Below are 19,939 nucleotides of genomic sequence, written 5' to 3' on the forward strand. Positions count from 1 at the left end.
AGTCATTTATTTGTTACATTGTTTTGAGCATTGAAACATTCCCTAAAAAAAACAAGTAGAAGAAATATAAATTATTTTATGGATAAAAAATATGTTTATCAGTAACAAACCAACAACAGGTTTTAACAGGTTTTAATAAGTGGTAAGATCATTTAGACAGACATTACAAATGTTTATTAGGGGATCTCCTGAAATGTGTCTAGAAAAGTGCATATTTCACCCCAAAATCTTAATTTTTATAAGGAAATTAAGCATATTTTGTGGACCTTTAAAAATGGCATTGTTTCCATGACAATTAAGCACATTTAAGTAAAGAGGAAAAATATGATACAAGTTATAATCTTATTTCATCCTAATAATCCATAGTTGTATTTATATATATATTTTTTTTTTACATGAAAAAACATGAAAGCTGAAAGCAATCATAATATATTACACATGCAATCTTCTAATCACAGTAAAGGCACTGAAAAAAACTTATAGTTCAAGAACATGATCACCATGAGACCTGTTATTTTGTGGCAGTTAAAACAATACAGGTTTGCTTGGACAAACTGAACATAATTTCAATATTCCATAACACATATTCTTGGTATGTCTAGCAGACATTGCATAAACAGGAGTCCTGAGTTCACATATAGATACAAGTAAATGAAGTAAACAGAAGAATAGGCAAGTGACGTCTTATTGCTGGAGGCGGCGTACAGGTCTCCTGGTGTTGGTGGACTGGTTGGTCTGAGTCATGTCTGCAACAAAACACAAGTGATTTGATTAAACAATATTTGTACTAAATAACACGTATTTCTGTTGGTTGTGTATGAACGCACCTGAGAAGTCCAGCTCATAGCTAAACCTGCCCGCCGTGAAACTCATTGTCCCTGTGGAGTCCTGCTGGTACTGCGCTTCAATATCTTGACTTGACACACTGCTATGTCCCCGGGAGCCGCCCTACACATCCACAAAGTCCAAGTTTACCACACGGAACAGAAGGTGTGACTGTCTTAGTGTTGTTGTGCAAGAACACAGGTCAAATGTTTTAGAAAGCAGGCAGCATGATGGCCACAATAAACATATTTTTGTAAACTGCAGTTAATTTTTTTCTGAATATATAACCCTAATACAGTTAGAAGGCATATTAGTTCTAGCAAGATACCACCAAACAATCACTCATAGATCACTTAAGAATGCACTTGTAGCAACTTCTGCAATCATCATTTCATAAAATGTAAAAGGAAGATTTATTTACTTTACTAAAATCTTTCCAATTGCCATCCATGTCTTTGAACTGCCAGCGAGCTTGTGACAATGCGCTGTGATAGGAGAACAAACATTATAACAAAAGTATTTATTGTAATGCATTCATAAACAGTCATTTTGAGACTTTCTTAAAGGAATAGGAACAGTTAATGTACCCCATTGACTTCCATAAAATAATACTATGGAAGTCAATGGGGTCCATCAACAGTTTGGTTATTGACATTCTTCAAAATATCTTATTTTGTGTTCAGCAGAAGAAAGAAATTCATGTTTGAAACAACTTAAGGCGTTTCATGATGTCAGAATTCTAATTTTGAAGTTAGTAATCCTTTAACAATGGCACTTATTTTCGCCATTGAGTAAAGATATAAAAAATATAATTTAACATTTTTATCTCAGAAGTTTGACTTTTCTTCTCACAATTCTGAGTAAAAATTAAGAAATTAAAGTAACAGAGATTGTTTTGGCTTTACAGCAGTTGTAGAATAAAGTTATTGTCCAGCTAAAGTTAGTTGTGATTGATTCACTTCCGTCGCAACGATCATTAGTTATTAACTTAGGGGCACCGTGTAACACGACACCGTTCTAACAATTCGCAATTGAAGTCAGAATTGTGGGATATACATTTGCAATTGCGAGTTATAAAGTCAGAATTGCGAGATATAAAGCCACAATTGCGAGAAAAAAATGTCAGAATTGTGAGAAGTCAGAAAGCTGCAGTTATCCTTTAAATTGTTTTATTCCATGGCGGAAACAAGCTTCCATATTTATATTTTTATTCCATGGCAGATATTAGCTTCCATATAAATGTCTCCTTTTATTAATAGATTCATACCTGTGTGTTTGCTGGATTCCACCAGTGATTCTCCGGACAGCTCTTTTCGTACCATATTTATTGTTCACTTGATACATTCCTGTAGACATGAAGATAAAGACATAACGATGAGTAATCAATATGTTCGCATTCCTTTTCAAACACGGTTAAAGCCTTGACATCAAGTTTTAAAACTTTAACACGTTTCTCTTAGCAGACATTCTCTATTGGTAGGCCTCTGCTTTTCCCTGACTACTATATATAAAGTTTTTTTTTTTTTATAATATCTTAATGTATCTTACCCCCAAAGTAAAGAAAGTAAGAGAATCGTCTTGCTGTGAATGAAACTTGGCATTGAGGGTTGAGCTGATACAACCTCTCGATTTCTGCACTATCCAATGAACATCCCTGTAGAGACAGTAGTAACGAACTGTTAGATTAAACGTCACTTTAAGCCTAAACGTTTCAGTTGAAGTGGATTTGGAAGTAATAACAGTGTTTAAAACTCACTGGTTTTTTGTACTCAGTCCAAATACCCTCATCACCCATAAACTCCCAGATGTACTGAGAAGAAGAATTTGTTGGGTTTGCAAAGGGCGATGCCAGAATTTGCGAACTGCATGTGATAAAAGGAAATCAAAAGGTTTGTCTACAAATACAATTTGAAATATATTGGGAACTCTTCATGAAAAAATGAGCAGAAGGAATTTCTCTATAAATAGTTTGATTCATTCTTACATAGGTTTTTAAAAAAAAGATACCAATGATTTTACAAGCAAATACATAAATTCGTAGGTTCCTGTACAGTGTAAATACTGTGTTGCTGTAAGAATTCGTGAAACCATTCTTACATAAATGTCTAATTTAGTTTACGTTAGAACTATTTTATGAACAATTTATAAATTCTTAGGTTGGGTTTGTGAAGAGTTTGTGATTCTATAAGAATTCATAAAATAGTTTTTACATAAATGTTGCATTTCATTTAAAAAAACAAAAAAACGAATTTAAGTCGACTTTCAAGTTGAATTTGTGAAAATATTCTAACATGAATTTCGCATTCAATTTACATAAGAATGTTTTTACTAATAATTTATACATACATTTGTTGGGTGACTTCCTGAAGAGTGTAAACAGTGACACTACCAAAATGAGCACACTACTTTTTGCATAATTGTCGCTTTCAATTTACATACGATTTTCGTATACAATAATAGTTTACAAAAAAGAGTGTAAACAATGTTACGATATAAGACTTTGTAACACCATGCAAAATCACACAATTTTCATGAACCAGAGGCAATAATATCTAAAAGTAATACCTGTTTTGATTAATGCTGTTGCTCGTTACTATTGCATTGAATTTTGGTCGCCGTCTTACTTTCCTGGACATGTTTGTGGATAGATTTGTTTGAGTCATGGCTACAACATATTAAAAAAAAAACATAAAAACAAGTTAGTGGCTTCAAATTTTAAGTGTATCCAGTTTGTTTTGAGAAAGATGCTTTTGTTTCACAGCCATGAAGGTACTCGGTCTCATTTTTGTCCAATTACCAGTGAAGTCCACGTTGTAAGTCATGCTTCCTGCAGTAAACTGGACTGAGCCACTTGGGTTGCTGTTGTACTGCTGCTCTATTAAATCGCTTCCAATTGAGGACGCTCTCCCACCGAATCCCTGCAGAAATCAGAGAGGAAACAAAATAAAGGCTGATCAACAGACATAATATCTACAACTTTCTGAGTTAGCTTTCTTATTGAATTTCATGATTCGATTCATGAGCTTGCGATTAAATTTCGATGACGATTCAATATATATTCGTTTGGGTATACATGGATAGTACATGTTCATTTCCTCAAAGAAAAAAAAAATCTAATGTTGTAAACTAAACGTAAATGTTTACTAAAGAGGAAGAGATGATTGTTCAATTGCACTACCGCTTTGCTTGAACTGAGGCGCAAGATTTGAAGGCTGAGATGTTTCATATAGAAAATAACCTGTTCTGTCTTGTCTATCAGCACATATGGATGTGTGGCGTAATGAATATAATATATTTCTAGAAACACTTACCTGAGATCCATATTCACACCAGCGATGGTTATCTTTGTAGTACCAGCCTACTTCTTGTTTCTGGTTAGGGGACAGCAGTGTATTGCGCCGTACACTAAGGTTATGAAGAGGTCCACTGACTGTCATTTCGTCAAAGTCAATATTGACGGCCCTGTGCAGTGAATGGGAGATGCTTAAATTAATATTTAAAGGGTTAGTTCACCCAAAAATGAAAATTCTGTCATTAAATACTCACCCTCATGTCGTTCCAAACCTGCAAGACTTTTGTTCATCTTCGGAACACAAATGAAGATCTATTTATTTAATACAATCTCAGAGCTTTCTGTCCCTCCATAGAAAGCTATGCAACTACCGGTACTACTTTGACGCTTCAAAAAGTTCATAAAGAGATCGTAAAACTAATCCATATGAATTGAGAGGTTTAGTCAAAATTTTCTGAAGAGACAGATGAACAGATTTAATTTATTAACATTCTAATGAATGTTTTATTCACATTTAAACATTGATCAGCGAACATAAACTGAAGCTCAATTGAACCTGCTTGATGCGCGAGAACAAATCTCTTGAGTAAGCTCAAGCGTGCTGCGTAACACGAGAATGAACCTCATTGGTTCAAACGTGATGGGTAACACGAGAATGAACCTCATTGGTTCAAACGTGATGCGTAACACGAGAATGAACCTCATTGGTTCAAACTTGATGCGTAACACGAGAATTAACCTCATTGGTTCTTGAGGAAGCTCAAGCGTGCTGCGTAACACGATAATAAACTTCATTGGTTCAAACGTGATGGGTAACACGAGAATGAACCTCATTGGTTCTTGAGGAAGCTCAAGTGTGCTGCGTAACACAAGAATGAACCTCATTGGTTCTTGAGGAAGCTCAAGTGTGCTGCGTAACACAAGAATGAACCTCATTGGTTCAAACGTGATGGGTAACACGAGAATGAACCTCATTGGTTCTTGAGGAAGCTCAAGTGTGCTGCGTAACACAAGAATGAACCTCATTGGTTCAAACGTGATGCGTAACACGAGAATAAACCTCATTGGTTCAAACGTGATGGGTAACACGAGAATGAACCTCATTGGTTCTTGAGGAAGCTCAAGTGTGCTGCGTAACACAAGAATGAACCTCATTGGTTCAAACGTGATGCGTAACACGAGAATAAACCTCATTGGTTCAAACGTGATGGGTAACAGGAGAATGAACCTTATTGGTTCTTGAGGAAGCTCAAGTGTGCTGCGTAACACAAGAATGAACCTCATTGGTTCAAACGTGATGCGTAACACGAGAATAAACCTCATTGGTTCAAACGTGATGGGTAACAGGAGAATGAACCTTATTGGTTCTTGAGGAAGCTCAAGCGTGCTGCATAACACGAGAATGAACCTCATTTGTTCAAACGTGATGGGTAACACGAGAATGAACCTCATTGGTTCAAACGTGATGGGTAACAGGAGAATGAACCTCATTGGTTCAAACGTGATGGGTAACACGAGAATGAACCTCATTGGTTCAAACGTGATGGGTAACACGAGAATGAACCTCATTGGTTCAAACGTGCTGCGTAACACGAGAATAAACCTCATTGGTTCAAACGTGATGGGTAACACGAGAATGAACCTCATTGGTTCAAACGTGCTGCGTAACACGAGAATAAACCTCATTGGTTCAAACGTGATGGGTAACACGAGAATAAACCTCATTGGTTCAAACGTGATGGGTAACACGAGAATGAACCTCATTGGTTCAAACGTGATGGGTAACACGAGAATGAACCTCATTGGTTCAAACGTGATGGGTAACACGAGAATGAACCTCATTGGTTCAAACGTGATGGGTAACACGAGAATGAACCTCATTGGTTCAAACGTGATGGGTAACACGAGAATGAACCTCATTGGTTAAAACGTGATGGGTAACACGAGAATGAACCTCATTGGTTCAAACGTGATGGGTAACACGAGAATGAACCTCATTGGTTCAAACGTGATGGGTAACACGAGAATGAACCTCATTGGTTCAAGCGTGCTGCGTAACACGAGAATGAACCTCATTGGTTCAAACGTGATGGGTAATATTGGTTCAAACATGATGGGTAATAACAGGAGAATGAACCTCATTGGTTCTTGAGGAAGCTCAAACGCACTGCGTAACACGAGAATAAACCTCATTGGTTCAAACGTGATGGGTAACAGGAGAATGAACCTCATTGATCATTGAGAAAGCTCAAACGCACTGCGTAACACACTAGAATGATAAGTGGTAGTTGCATAGCTGTCTATAGAAGGACAGAAAGCCCTCAGATTTCATCAAAAAGATCTGCATATGTGTTACGAAGATGAAAGAAAGTCTTACAGGTTTGGAACGACATTAGGGTGAGTAATTAATGACAGGATTTTCATTTTTGGGTGAACTATCCCTTTAATCCTGTACAGAATATATTAATAAAAAATACTTTAATCTATGACTGACAGTGAATAATAATAATACATGCATACAAACATAATCAGTGAATGCAAAGTCAAAATTATACTGATAAAATAATCTCTGCAATGGTTGAAGACCAACTAACCCTATGTTGAAGTAGATGGTGATCCCATTCGCCCCTGGCTGACAGTAATGGGCCTCAATGACAAGATCATTAGAAATTGAAGCCCACTGCGTTCCATTGAACAGCTGCCACTCAAAGTGGTTACCTTAAGATTTGAATGAATGGATGAATGAATGAATGAATGAATGAATGAATGAATGAATGAATGAATGAATGAATGAATGAATGAATGAATGCATGCATGCACTGAAAAAATTAACAATCACTCAATATGGAAATGTTTATTTCCTTATTAAGTTATTATCTTAATAAAGAAATTATTTAGTCAGATATCCTCATATTTGCTGCATAACAGAAACCAAAGAAAAGAAGATAAATACATAAGCCAACATTACCTGTAGCCATGTTGTTAGATAATGCTGCTGTGTCTTCCTGAATAACGATGGCCTAGAGGTTGTAATTTAACCATTTAAATACTTCATATTTTGTTTCTGTTAAAAACAAATGCCAACACAATGTGTAAAAATACTGTATCAAACAGAATCCATCTAAAATCACATGATTTAAAAAGGTAAATCAGAATAATTGTGTCACCTACCTAAATCATAACCGCAGACATCCTCTTTAGCTCATTTTCTCTTCACACTACTAAACAAATAGACAGAGACAGGCAGTACAGTACAGTACAGTACAGTAGCCTAGAACATTTTATGAAACGTGTAGGCCTACATTCCCAAGTAAGAATTGAAACTGCATACAGATAGCCTAATGTGTTTTAAATATGCCTATTAGTAAACCGCAGTTATATATCTCAAAAGCTGTAAAATATGTTGGAAAATCCCTTCAGAAAGGTAACAGCGTTGAGACTTGTTTAAATGGCATTTGGACTATCATGAAACTAAGTGCTTCATAGAAAGACAATGTAATGCTGATATTTCGACATAGGCTATATTCACCTTTTAATTTTCAGTTGTTTGATACAAAATCGCTGGTTGACATTTCAAGATCGCCTGCTAAACGTCGTAAAAAACACAAGATAGGCCTATGATAACTTCATGAATGATTGATTGTCGTTTTCACGTTACACTTATGGATTTCATAAAAAATTTGATTATTGCGGGGAATAAACGCGACTCCACGTTTTCGTCATAAGAATGCACTATTTTTAATTAGCTATGCACTTTAATCTAAAAATGTAAACAGAGAGAGAATACAAGACTAAAATAAAATGCAGATATAACACGAAGGACACAAATAGTTTCCGTTTTGATGAATAGGCTACCCCAACATTTACAACATTTTAATCAGATTTACGATCGAAGCTTTTATATTGGATAATATGCTGTTAAATAAGGTCATGAAATTATTAGTGTAAACTTTAAAGTACTTTAAGGGTTAGTCTACTCACCAAACATGCTTCCTAGACACTGTACATCGGTAGCATATTTAAAATCTAAAAACGCATTTGTCAAGGAACGTTAAACGTACAGTCGAATGTTTTGTTAGCATTTAAACTGCTCCACAGCAGAATCACTGACCCAGTTTCGGTTTCTTTTCTGGCTTGTTGTTGTGAACAAACAGGGAGTTCTGTGGGTTGTGACCATGTGGCGGCTGCATATATTTCAGTGCTTAAAACGACTTTACGACGACGACGACCTGTTGTGTGTGTATGTCTAGTTGTATAGGCTATTTACACTTTATATATAATATAGCCAATATATAATTGTTGTATATGGGCCATTTCTAACCGAGCTGTAATTTTTGTCAAATTATGCAAGTGTGAAATGTATTTAATTGTGTGAATTTACGAATACACAAAAATACTTTAAATTAGCCAAGACAAAGGTTCTGCCATTTTCTTTTTAAAATTGTTTTAAACATTTGCACAAGTAATTTCGATCACCAAATGCTGTCAAACATGTAATTTGAGATATGATGGAAATTATCGTCATTAAAATACTAGAAAACATCTTGTTATCTGTAAGGAATCAGTAATATTACATATGCAGTGTGTTGTAGTTAAATAAGCCACATAATTTCATAATTTTTATTTAGTTTTTAATCAAGTAGCACTTATAAACACATTCATGCACTTCCACAAACTCTTGCATAGCATGTTGTTTCTATCACGTTTGGTTTTGGGTTTTGGTTCATAGCTTAACTTGACTTGACATGACATAACACGCCAACAGAGGTTTACAGTGAACAAGACTAAATGACTAACTAGGAAACATGACTAATGACTTGACAAGACACAAGGATGAGTGTAATGAACAAGGATGAAATAATGAACCAATGAGAACACATTAAACAAGGAAGCACATGACATGATCACAAAAGGAAGGGACTTACATGACAAAAGGGAGCGAAGGGCAGGATAACATAACTTAACCACAAAGATAAGACATGAAACAAAACCAAAACTAGACATGACAGTTGCATTTAAACAGTTCAGTTTGTAATCAATTAACCCAGTAAAACCAGCGTCACACAAAAGATTGTCATAATGTTGTAATTTCATGTAACGGTAATTCACTTTTGTAATGTAAAAATATTCACTCTGTATTCACACAGTTTTATTGTGCATCCCTGAATTAATCACTGAAAATGCTAAAAAAAAAAACTAAGTGCACTTGGAAAATGAAACTGTCCAGCTGGGAAACGTTTCACAAGTGTGTAAACATTGGCTGTCAGGCAGTTGCACAGGCAAAAACATGCACGCCTGTATTGCTATCGCACAATGGCAGGTAAGATTGATTATAGAATAACCAAACATGATACAATTTCATTTTTTTTTTCAAATTTATCAAATTAAACAAGCAAAATATATATGCTTCCTTTTGCTTGTTTTTAAGTTGATGTGGCAAGCAGCATCCCAGACAGCAACATAGTGTCGGCCCACATCTGGAACCAGATAGAACCAGTAGAACCAGATGTGGGCCGGATCTGGGCCGACACTATGTTGCCGTCTGGGATTTCAACTAATTTATATTAACATAAAATAAATCAAAATTACTGAATTAACCAGTTCAAATTCCCCACAGGCAGTTTACCAAACAAACAAGTGATTCAACACATCCTAACTCATAATCCCAAACATTAATTTCAGTCATAATTACTAAATAACTACATGATTCGACTCGATTGCTGTTTGATCTTGAATATATGCCAACATCCGTTGCAAGACATTCAGCCGCCCTTTTACGCACGCCTGATCTTGCGTTCGGCCTTAGTGTTCTGGTTAACTTGTCTCATGTCTAAATTAAAAAAGAAAAGAAAAAGACAAAGCATCTTTTATCATATTCAAAAAAAATCATGTTCAAGAAGATAGTAATGTTAATAAACCCAAAGATCGTGTGGCGCCTTATGTTACTGACAAAGGAAGACATTTAAATGTTTCTAAATGCTTTTGCTGACATACTTGCAAAATCCAGAGTGTAAGCGTCATGATTCACGGTGAAAGGCATGGTCACTTGGCTCTGTTGGTAACACCTCTCAATGTCAGCACTTGAGACTGAACAACCACCCTATTGAGAAACAAGATCAAGATCAGTCACAGCAATTTCAATCTCTCTGTGCTTGTCAAAATCAAGGGCTAATGTACATTTAGCCCGTCATTACTGCAATCTAAACCTCTTCAGGGAGATCAGGACTGGTATTGCATCTCCCTGAAGGGTTTTATATTGCAATAATTACTGATTGAATGCACTTTCCTGCTTATTATATGGCTATTAAAGGGGTCATGACATGGTTTTTTTTATTTTATTATTATGTTCCCTTAGGTGCAATTATAGTATTACTATAGTTTTTTTTACAAAAAACTTTTAAAATGTAGTGATTTATGACCTTTTCCCACCCTGTTTCTCATCCTCTGAGTCAAACAGTCTGTTTTGGGGGTGTTTCCCCTTTAAGAGTTCAGTGTTAACGCCCACTGTTATGATTGGCTAACGTCAGTGCCTATGCATCAATTATTAACGCCCCCAGCCAGAACGTTTGCGGATTCAGCGTAACTGTTTATTAGCGGGTGATGCATGCGAAGTGATGGCTCTTGCAATGATAAAACCTTATTATGTTTGAGCCGGAATCAGAGGAGGAATCAGAGGAAAATGAACCATCACCACAATAACGAAGACTGGATCAGCCCGTGTCCACATGGAAAGTGAAACTATTTTGAATTAATAAAAAAAAATTAACCCGAGACACTTGAAAACGGATTATTGTTGCATAATTATCCTATAGCTTAATTCGCTAACAGTTTAACATTATTTAACTAATTCCAATGAAATGATAGGGTGTACCACGGACAAAAATGCATGCACAGGCCATATTTGAAGATGCAGCATTGATAAAGGCAACATTTTTAATTTTCTATCACATGTAGGCCTACTAGAAAGGCGACATATTTTCAAGATTCTCTTATACAAATGTGTTTATATTAGCCATGGTAAAAAGTAAGTTTGCGTCGTCGTTATTGAGCCCAGAACAGTCGGCACGGACTTATCTTTGAGCAACAGTTTTCTGGCAAAGCCAAGCATCATATTGGGATTTTTTCCTCAAAACAGTCATCCTTAAATGTATAGAACACTGCCGTGACTGGGACGTCCGCAAAAAATAAAGTGCATCCATTTTTCCCTGACGACTGGATCTTTCAGCGTATTTAAAAAGTAGTTTAAAGTTTTAAATACATTACTTACAGTTTGCGTCGTCGTTGTTGAGCCCAGAATAGACGGCACGGACTTATGTTTGAGCAACAGTTTTCTGGCAAAGCTCAAAACAGTCATCCTTAAAATGTATAGAACAAACGCTTAAACTAACACTGCCGTGACTGGGACGTCCGCAAAAAATAAAGTGCATCCATTTTTCCCTGACGACTGGATCTGTCGCAGCGTATTCAAAGATGTTGTTTGTCCACAGCCAGGAACAGCACATCTGCGGCGTCGTAATCTCCCTGTACACACACCCACTCGCTGTCCGTCGACTGAACACTTGTGAGGCGCGCGGCGCGCGGGCGCGACAACGATACGAAGTGAGCGTAGTTGCCTTGCGCTTTAAGCGTAGTTGTCTTCTGCGGGAGGCGGTCATATGCAAACGCGGGTACGTCACTTCGTACCGTGACGTCACTTCTTACCATGGATCCAGAACGAGCTGTATTTAGAGCTTGATTAAATAAATGATTCGTTTATAATGGGGAGGACGTCTTAAGCTATGAAACTTGCAGGACGTTTTAATGGTACAAAGACCTCTTATATACCAAAAGATCAAGGCAAATTTGGTTTCTCATGTCATGACCCCTTTAAATATATAATTACATGGTCATGAAAACTGTTTGGTTACTGACATTCTTCAAAATATCTTTGTGTTCAGCAGAAGAAAGAAATTCATACAGGTTTGAAACAACTTGAGGGTGAGTATATGATGAAAGAATTTTAATTTTAAAGTGAACTATCCCTTTAAGACCAAGTAAAGAAAATTTAAGGAACAAATCTGCATACCAACTGCTGGCGTGGCATAAATACTACAATGTTTTTAATTATTTTAAACGATCTTTAAGGATCTGTGTGAACGGGGATCATTTTGACACTGTTGTCGACTGTACATGAAAAGTGCAAATAAAAACTTTTCTGAAAATGTAAGTAATTTTATATAAAAAAAAGTAAACAATACTAAAGCCATCTGAAGCTGTTTTTACTACAGCCATCAACCGTTTTGAGCCGCAAAAGGTGCAAATTATAATTTCTAACATGTGGTTTAAACAGACACACAAAAGATCAAATATACGGTACAATTTGACAGTCATTGTACAAAATATTACCAGAATCAAGTATTTTAGAGAACCGTGTGGTATAATCAATATTCACATTAAACAGATTTAAAGTCCTCATTAACATACTAAGAAAAGCACTGTGCATTGGTAAATCAAAGAAAGAAAGAAGTTTTACCGTGTTGTTGAAGGTGTACCACTGACTTCTTCCTTTAAACTGCCACACTGGAGTTTTATTTGTTGGAGAAGTCAATAGGTTTTTGATATGGGAGGATATTGCTTGTAATCTGTTTTGTGAGTACATTACACTGTTAGTAGTGTAAGTTATGTGCATTACTTAAACAATAATGCAAATCAATTTGAACACAACCAATTCTACTTCTGAATGAAACAGAATATTCAATGTAAAAAACATTGAATGTACTTTTCTGCAATGGACAGAATGGAGAAAAGTGGGCTTTATATACCTGAATATCACAAGGGTAGCACTTTTTTCAATATGCCATTATAAATTAGATTGCAACGTGATATGGTAAAGAGTCAAACATGAATCTGTTCAGTACTTACCCTCCACTTTGTGAAGCTTCATATTTAGGGCGGCGTCTAACTCGCCTCTTATTCCCTGTGGATACATTTGTCTGACACATTCCTGGAAACACAAAGGCATTCATGAATGTGACCATTCCTGTTTATAGAAAGAAATTGAAAAGAAAAGTGTGTGTGTGTGTGTGTGTGGGTGTGGGTGGGTGTGAATATGAAACAAACCTTTGAAGCTAATCTCATACTGCGCAGAGTCGATGCTCAACTTAACTGAACCACGCTGGTTGTTTTGATATTTCGTCTCCAGTTCTGAGCTCTCAATTGGACTGGTTTTGCCCTATAGACACAAATAGAATCAATAGATATTCATTAAATAATAATGACAACTCATTCATGCATAATATCACTTTCATATCCATATAATATTATAGATATGACTAGGCAAACACAGGGAGTGAATAGTCCTTAAACACAAAACAGGGGAAACAAGGCAGGAATGTAACATTAATGACTTTTATGTATAGATTTATTGTTTTTCTTGTCCCAAACCCAGACTTTCAATGTTCAAATATCCTTTTATATAAATATTTTGTGGAGTGTATATACAATTTCTGTCATAAAATCCATCATATTCCACATCCATCATAAAAATCTGTGATTTATTACTTAAAACTATGGAACTATGATCTTCTATGTTCTACTATGTCTATGTTATATTCTATGTATTTTATATACTTATTGCTCAGTGCATATGACATTTTCATTGCAAAGACTATTGCCTATTTTGTTTTTGAAAAATTTTAGTACAGAAAAAAACAAATGAAGAAAGTGACAATATCCAATAGGACATTATTAGTGGACAAATTTAGTTAAAACTAGTGAGACTGTGTTTAATTTTGCAGTCTGCCGGTCACATTCATGAGTGTAAAACTCACCTTCCCTCCATACTGGTACCAGCAGTGGTTACCTCTGTAAAACCACAACCACTTCGTATCCTTTGAGCTCATACGTCGCACTTTAATATTCTTTTTTTTAAGAACTTTCATTTTAGTGAAATCGATAGAAATGGCCCTGTAATGTGGATGAGAAGGAGTCGACATGTCAGTTACTTATAGCTGCAATAATCGAGTTACAAACACATATTAACGGGTTGTGGCCAAAACTGCAAATTTGGCAACAAATGAATAAATAAATAATAATAGAAAATACAGCGTGTTACAGCGCACAGGACCAAATGTGGGAAAATATTGACAGAATATTCATTTTTGGGTGACTATTCCATTAAATCTTTGTAGAAATCTTGGTAGACGCAAATAAATGTGTATTTTTTTGCACATACCCGGCATTGGTGTTATATATCGTGATTCCTTTGGTGTTGGGGAGTGAATACTGGGCTTCTAGAATGTGATCATGGGTAACGTTCTCCCAGCCCTTTCCAAAATTCAACTGCCATCTGTAGGGCCCGTCACATTCTTCATCAGCGTCTGTATGCGATTACAAAAAAAAGATTAAATGACTACTGATGATTAAACATACGCACATCAATATAAACACAAGCATGTCAAATATGAGTGATTGTACTTAATTACTATACATAATTATACAACATGTCTCAATTGTATTTATCAATCATATTCATTCCAGTGATGTTAGTGTTATCTTAAACTAATACTATTTTTTTTTGTGTTACCGTTGATTGAATTAAACCTGAAATAAAATAATGAATCAAATATATTAGATTAAAAACTGAAACTTAGAACATTTTGACAATTAAAAATGCTGCCCTGACAAATAACTGCAAAAAAAAAAAAAAACTGAAATACAAATAATTTAATCTAAATCTAAATAAATAAAATGACAACTAAACTAAAAGTAAAAGTGACTTATATATATGTATATATATCAATAATACAAATAGGATAACATTGAGTGTGTCCTTAGAGCCAGTGTGTTTGAAAGCTAAGAAAATGACATGTGGGTGTTATTACTTGATATGTGTAATAATACATGTGGAAATGCTTTTTCATTTAAGTTTCTTTAACTTGTAACTGAGTATTGATGCAACAGTACCCAAATTTTAATTAAAAAGTAAAATTTCTCAGTATACTTTTCCACCCCCATCCACACACACACACACATACACACACACCTGCAGGCGAGATAGTTGCAGACGAGGCTCCGCTATCTCGTCTACTGTGTCTAGACGATGAGCTCGGAAGGTTGTGGTTGAGATTACACCCGGCACCATACTTGCACGAACCCTTCAGAAAGTAACTGCATATGTGCTCCTTCCTACACTTGTCCCCAAAACGGCAGTTACCACGGTTGTAATGCGTACAAACGTTACGCTAGAACACAAAGCATCAGAATTGATTAAGATTACATCATTTATTCAGCTGCATTCACACTCAATAATGATGGTTCTTTCTAATCTTTTTTTATTTTATTTTTACACCACAATGGCTTTTGTTTCTGCTTTCCATTGAAATGTCTTAGATGTACCTTGGCAGATGTGTGTGCAGCTGCTTCGGTGCCAGATGTGTGTCCAGCTGCTTCAGTGCCAGATGTGTGTCCAGCTGCTTCGGTGCCAGATGTGTGTGCAGCTGCTTCGGTGTCTGAGGCAGAATCGGTGGCCGTGTCACTGTCACTGAAATCTGAGCAACTCTCACTAGATTGCTGACTGCCTTCATCTAGGAATAAAGGAGTGCGTGTTATTGATATGAGAACAATTTGAATCAATAATTGTAAATTAAATTTTAGACAGTTTGACGATAATGATAAAAATGTATAGCCTGGCTAACGCCAGACCCAATTCTCGTTGAGACTTGGGTCTGGGAACCACATTTGAGGCGTGGTTTACGAATGCCCGGCGCCGTTTATTGGGTGCTAAGAATGTCTATCAAAAGCGCCTGTACGCTCATAGCCAATCGTTTCCATTATACCAGATGACGTATGTAGAGCGACAGAAATTAGACAAGGAAGAAGACGTTGGGTAAGATATTTTGTGTAAACAATGACGTTCAGTGACTATTGCCGTTTGTGCAAGATAAACATGAGGGTCGAAGGTATATATATGGATATAAACAAACTGCTTAGTTGTGTCGCATAGATGTCGTCATCGTCTTGCTGCTCCCTCCCCGTTCTGTGATTGGTTCCCTAGATGAGGCGAAAATCTGGTCCATGGTATCCAGACTGCCTTTCAGCGAGAATAAAATCGCGCTGCGCAAAGGCAGTATGGGGAAACCCAGGCTAAAAAATGTATGCAATTGAGATTTTACTAGTTGTCACATAGGGAAGGGCTTTATTTCACTGTTATCTAACGGTTGATTTTTTTATTAAACAGCCATATATACTTTCATTTATTTTTTTGTGCTACTTTTTAATTGTTCTTTTTGCTCATCAATGCTGCATATATTTGATTTGATTGAGTACACTAAAAAACATTATTTCTGTGAAATATTGTATTTTTTTAAACAAAAATATTATTACAATGATTAAAAGACCTGTTTTCTATTACAAAACATTTGTAAAATGTAATGAATTCCTGATGTGGCAATACTGAATTTTCAGCAGTCTTCGGTGTCATATGAACCTTTCGAAATGATTTGGTGCTCAAGAAACATTTATTATTATCAAAGTTGAAAACAGTTGTGTTGTTTAATATTTTTTGTGATTTTTATTTATTTATTTATTTTATGAATAAGAATACATTACAAGTAAATACATTCTGTAAACGTTTACCCAGACAGGGTTTCTTACCACATTACCAACTTACCTGGTCAACTTACCAGGGGCCATTTTATCCCTCTTTTAACATTTAACAACTAATATAGGCCCACATATGTGTTTTTAATTCACCTTTGAGGAGTAAATAAGGTACAACTGTGTACCATTTAAAAGCGTAGCTACCACAACAGGTGACAACTTTGCAACTTTTTTTCTGAGAGCTGTACTGGACGGTCACTTTATAAATATTAGCCTGGGTTGTTTCACTTTCAACCCATGTTTGATTCAAATATGGACGAACCCAACCGTTGGTTTTGACCAAACCATGGGTTGAAACAACCCGGCATAGTATCGTATCGTCATGTGTGCATAAACAGTAGCAAGTTGCACAAACCCCTTACACAATAACTTACCATAAACAAAAATGACCTACAGGTGGTTCAACTTGCAACTTTGATTGATCAACTTTAAAGGAGTTTGTGGACACTGCTTCCCATTGTGACAACAACAACATGCCTCGTTATGTCTTTAAGGTAAGAGACTTTACCTTTCCAGAATAAACACCATGAGAAATGTTCACTGGAATAAAACATGAGTATGACGCCTTAACCAAGAGAGCGTCGAACGAAACCGCAAGCGAGATCACTGCAATGCTTCAGACGAAAAGATTGCTGAAAAGTCTTCTAAATACTGACAGCGTACATTGTGTGTTTAATGCACTTTTGTTTATTTGATATCGGAAAATATATGAAACTCACCCGAATCCTCTCGATAGTTCGAAGCCATATTCCTATCCTCCTAAATGAAACGCCCTTTGCAGTCTTTCAGTTTCATTTTCTAGTAAATATTAACTGCATGCTCGAGACGAGTAAGTTAACTTAGGCAACCAAACAAGCAGGCCAGGGTATCGTTGTTTTGACGAATTAATACATTGTCTCATAATGTTTTTTTTTTACGTAAAGATAACCCGTAAAGGGGTTTAAAGTCCATTTTAACTAAAACATATTTTAAATAATCCCTAGTACTACAGTGTCTTCTTCAATAAGTTATTTTTAAGCTCTGGCGCCACCTGTAGGGCACAAATAGTAAATGCAGGCGCTTTTAACATCTTTAGCAGTGAGCCTAAATTTAAAGGGATAGTTCACCTTACAAATTAAACATTTTGTCATCATTTACTAACTCACCCAAGTTGTTCCAAGCATGTTTGAGACTCTTCTTCTGAACACAAAAGTAGGTATTTTGAAGAATGTTGATAACTGACAGACAGTTGGCCGTAGCTATTAACTTCCATAATGTTTTTGCTATATGGAAGTCAATGGCTACGGCCGTCTGGTTAAGATTCTTAAAAATATCTTCTTTTGTGTTCATCAGAAGAAAGAAACTCATGTAGATTTAGGACAACTTGAGAACATGCTGTAAATGATGGGGAAAAAAAATCCTGTTTAAAGCCCTCTTCTGAAACTCGAAACTGTTTTATGGTCTCATAAGCACACGTGTTTGAGGTGAAGTTGACTTTATTAAAAAAAAGTTGTATGACATAAATAACATTTCTCTAAAACAAAATAGGCCTACATACTGAAAGCATTTAATAAATACATACAATGTTTTAATGGTGGTTTAATTTAGAATCCATGAGAGGCATGTATATTGTATTAGTTTACAAACTGTTGAACGCAATTACAAAATTAATGATTGTATTTTTATTTTGTGTTGCATATGTCTCATATAGAATACTAACGTTATTAAACACTCAAAAAAGGCATGAAAAACAAATAAAAAAATGTATAAATTATTATATTGTATGAATATAAATGCAATAGAATTTTGTGGAGCATCATTTCTGGTTGTGGCTTAATTTGTTTGGAAAACTAAGTGTATTTAATAATAAATTATCATTAATAATTAATATGGCTCTCATGGCACCACTTGAATATATAAACACAAAACTGTCGATGTACTTCTTCAACTGACCACTAGATGACAGCAGCAGAAACGGTGAACTTCCCTTGCGCTCATTCATAATGGCTTTAGGTATCAAAACTCCGTGTTCAAATGACAGATGTACATTTCATATTCGAACCATGTTGCTTTTCTCACTTTTTATTCGAAGATTAAAACTGAAACTGTGGTTATCGTGTAAGGGAGGCATGGACTTTCCTGACAGGAACAACTGGAACACAGTGTTTTGCTCTTTGTTTACACACTCCTTTAAAACGATATTTGTCATGTCTGTTGGCTTTGAGGTCATCTAGTACAAAGTAAATCTAATTGAATCTAATGTTATGTAAAACATAAAAGCAAACCAGTTTAGAATATCTTATTTTCTTCCATATATGGACATGCTGCTGCCAGTTTATAAAAGCACTGACCCCTTATGAAGGTAAATTAAACAAGCAAATACATTTATATCACTTTACGTCTCGAATTAATGTTTAATACACAAAACGCAGGAGATTCAGATAAACAAACCGTATTTAATAATAAATGTAAGGAGAAACTCATAGAATGCAATCATAAAACATAAACGAGACTGAACCAAGAACAGAGGAAACCAAGTGCTTAAATATACACAATGAGGGGAATAATGAACAACAGGTGAACGTAATTTAAAGCTTAACTAATGCCTGCCATTTTAGCCATCCAATAAGATCATTGCAAATCACTCGACATGGAATAAACTTGGGTACGATATGTATTTAGAACAGACTGTACGATGATGACACTTATTGAATCGTAGGCTATAATGTAAGTTAATGCCTGGTCAATCTTACAGGGAAGACTTAATGTGCCCGGGACTAAAAACGATTTAAAGACCTACTTTCTCTGAGTCTGAGAATGGCTCACTTTAAATTCGAGATGTTCAGTTCAGTGCGTTTATTGCTGCCAAGTGCTGTGCAAACAGGCTGTACCATACAATGAAAGGCACTTAATATAGATGAATAAAACATCAGCAGCAGGCGATAGTGGTAAACAGATTTAGATGAATCGCACTTTTGGCAACTGTGGTTTTACAGTTTTTCTCAGTCGCTTTGGTGCATTTCTCACATCACTATTTACATTTGCACAACAGTTAATGCAGTTCTCAAAACAATTAGTACAAACTGCAAAACCTAGTTGATAACCTGCAAAAGCGTGTCACTTGCTCAAAATGGATCGCTCATTCCTCAAAAGCAAGTATTCATGTCAATGAAAGTGTCAGTGTCATCAAGATGAAAAGTCTTG

The 19,939-nt window shown here is 35.7% G+C and overlaps 3 protein-coding genes across 10 annotated transcripts in view; 1 reads left to right on the forward strand and 2 right to left on the reverse strand.

Annotated features, from left to right (window-relative positions):
* Nucleotides 1-60: 60 nt before the first annotated feature.
* LOC307004339 (uncharacterized protein) lies at nucleotides 61-8,365 on the reverse strand. Of its 8 annotated transcripts, XM_079623479.1 has the most exons (14): nucleotides 8,099-8,288; nucleotides 7,647-7,703; nucleotides 7,289-7,338; nucleotides 7,086-7,181; nucleotides 6,712-6,835; nucleotides 4,137-4,287; nucleotides 3,623-3,743; nucleotides 3,391-3,490; nucleotides 2,582-2,687; nucleotides 2,374-2,479; nucleotides 2,093-2,171; nucleotides 1,247-1,310; nucleotides 828-948; nucleotides 61-746 (listed from the first exon to the last, which is right to left on the reverse strand). In XM_079623479.1, the coding sequence occupies exons 4-14, from the start codon at nucleotides 7,093-7,095 to the stop codon at nucleotides 685-687; spliced, it is 1,044 nt and encodes a 347-aa protein (XP_079479605.1). In that variant the 5' UTR covers nucleotides 7,096-7,181; nucleotides 7,289-7,338; nucleotides 7,647-7,703; nucleotides 8,099-8,288; the 3' UTR covers nucleotides 61-684. The 8 variants fall into 8 exon arrangements, with proteins under 8 accessions (XP_079479605.1, XP_079479604.1, XP_079479603.1 ...); XM_079623478.1 differs by lacking the exon at nucleotides 7,647-7,703 and having other exon boundaries at nucleotides 8,229-8,365; XM_079623477.1 differs by lacking the exon at nucleotides 7,647-7,703 and having other exon boundaries at nucleotides 8,099-8,355.
* Nucleotides 8,366-8,731: 366 nt separating this feature from the next.
* On the reverse strand, nucleotides 8,732-17,778 carry LOC307004418 (uncharacterized protein). Its single transcript, XM_079623633.1, has 10 exons — nucleotides 17,476-17,778; nucleotides 15,494-15,681; nucleotides 15,141-15,339; nucleotides 14,331-14,475; nucleotides 13,927-14,062; nucleotides 13,217-13,328; nucleotides 13,019-13,100; nucleotides 12,630-12,738; nucleotides 10,112-10,217; nucleotides 8,732-9,947 (listed from the first exon to the last, which is right to left on the reverse strand). Exons 1-10 carry the CDS (start codon nucleotides 17,501-17,503, stop codon nucleotides 9,892-9,894), a joined length of 1,161 nt encoding a protein of 386 aa, XP_079479759.1. The 5' UTR covers nucleotides 17,504-17,778; the 3' UTR covers nucleotides 8,732-9,891.
* tnni1d (troponin I, skeletal, slow d) overlaps nucleotides 17,071-19,939 on the forward strand; it is a 61,351-nt gene continuing 58,482 nt past the window's right edge. Inside the window, exon 1 of the mRNA XM_079623636.1 lies at nucleotides 17,071-17,250. The gene's annotated coding sequence lies outside the window, so the exon portion shown is untranslated. The remainder of the gene's footprint in view (nucleotides 17,251-19,939) is intronic.

This window comes from Phoxinus phoxinus (assembly GCF_949152265.1).
Source record: "Phoxinus phoxinus genome assembly, chromosome: 9".
In the NCBI taxonomy this organism is placed as follows: domain Eukaryota; kingdom Metazoa; phylum Chordata; class Actinopteri; order Cypriniformes; family Leuciscidae; genus Phoxinus; species Phoxinus phoxinus.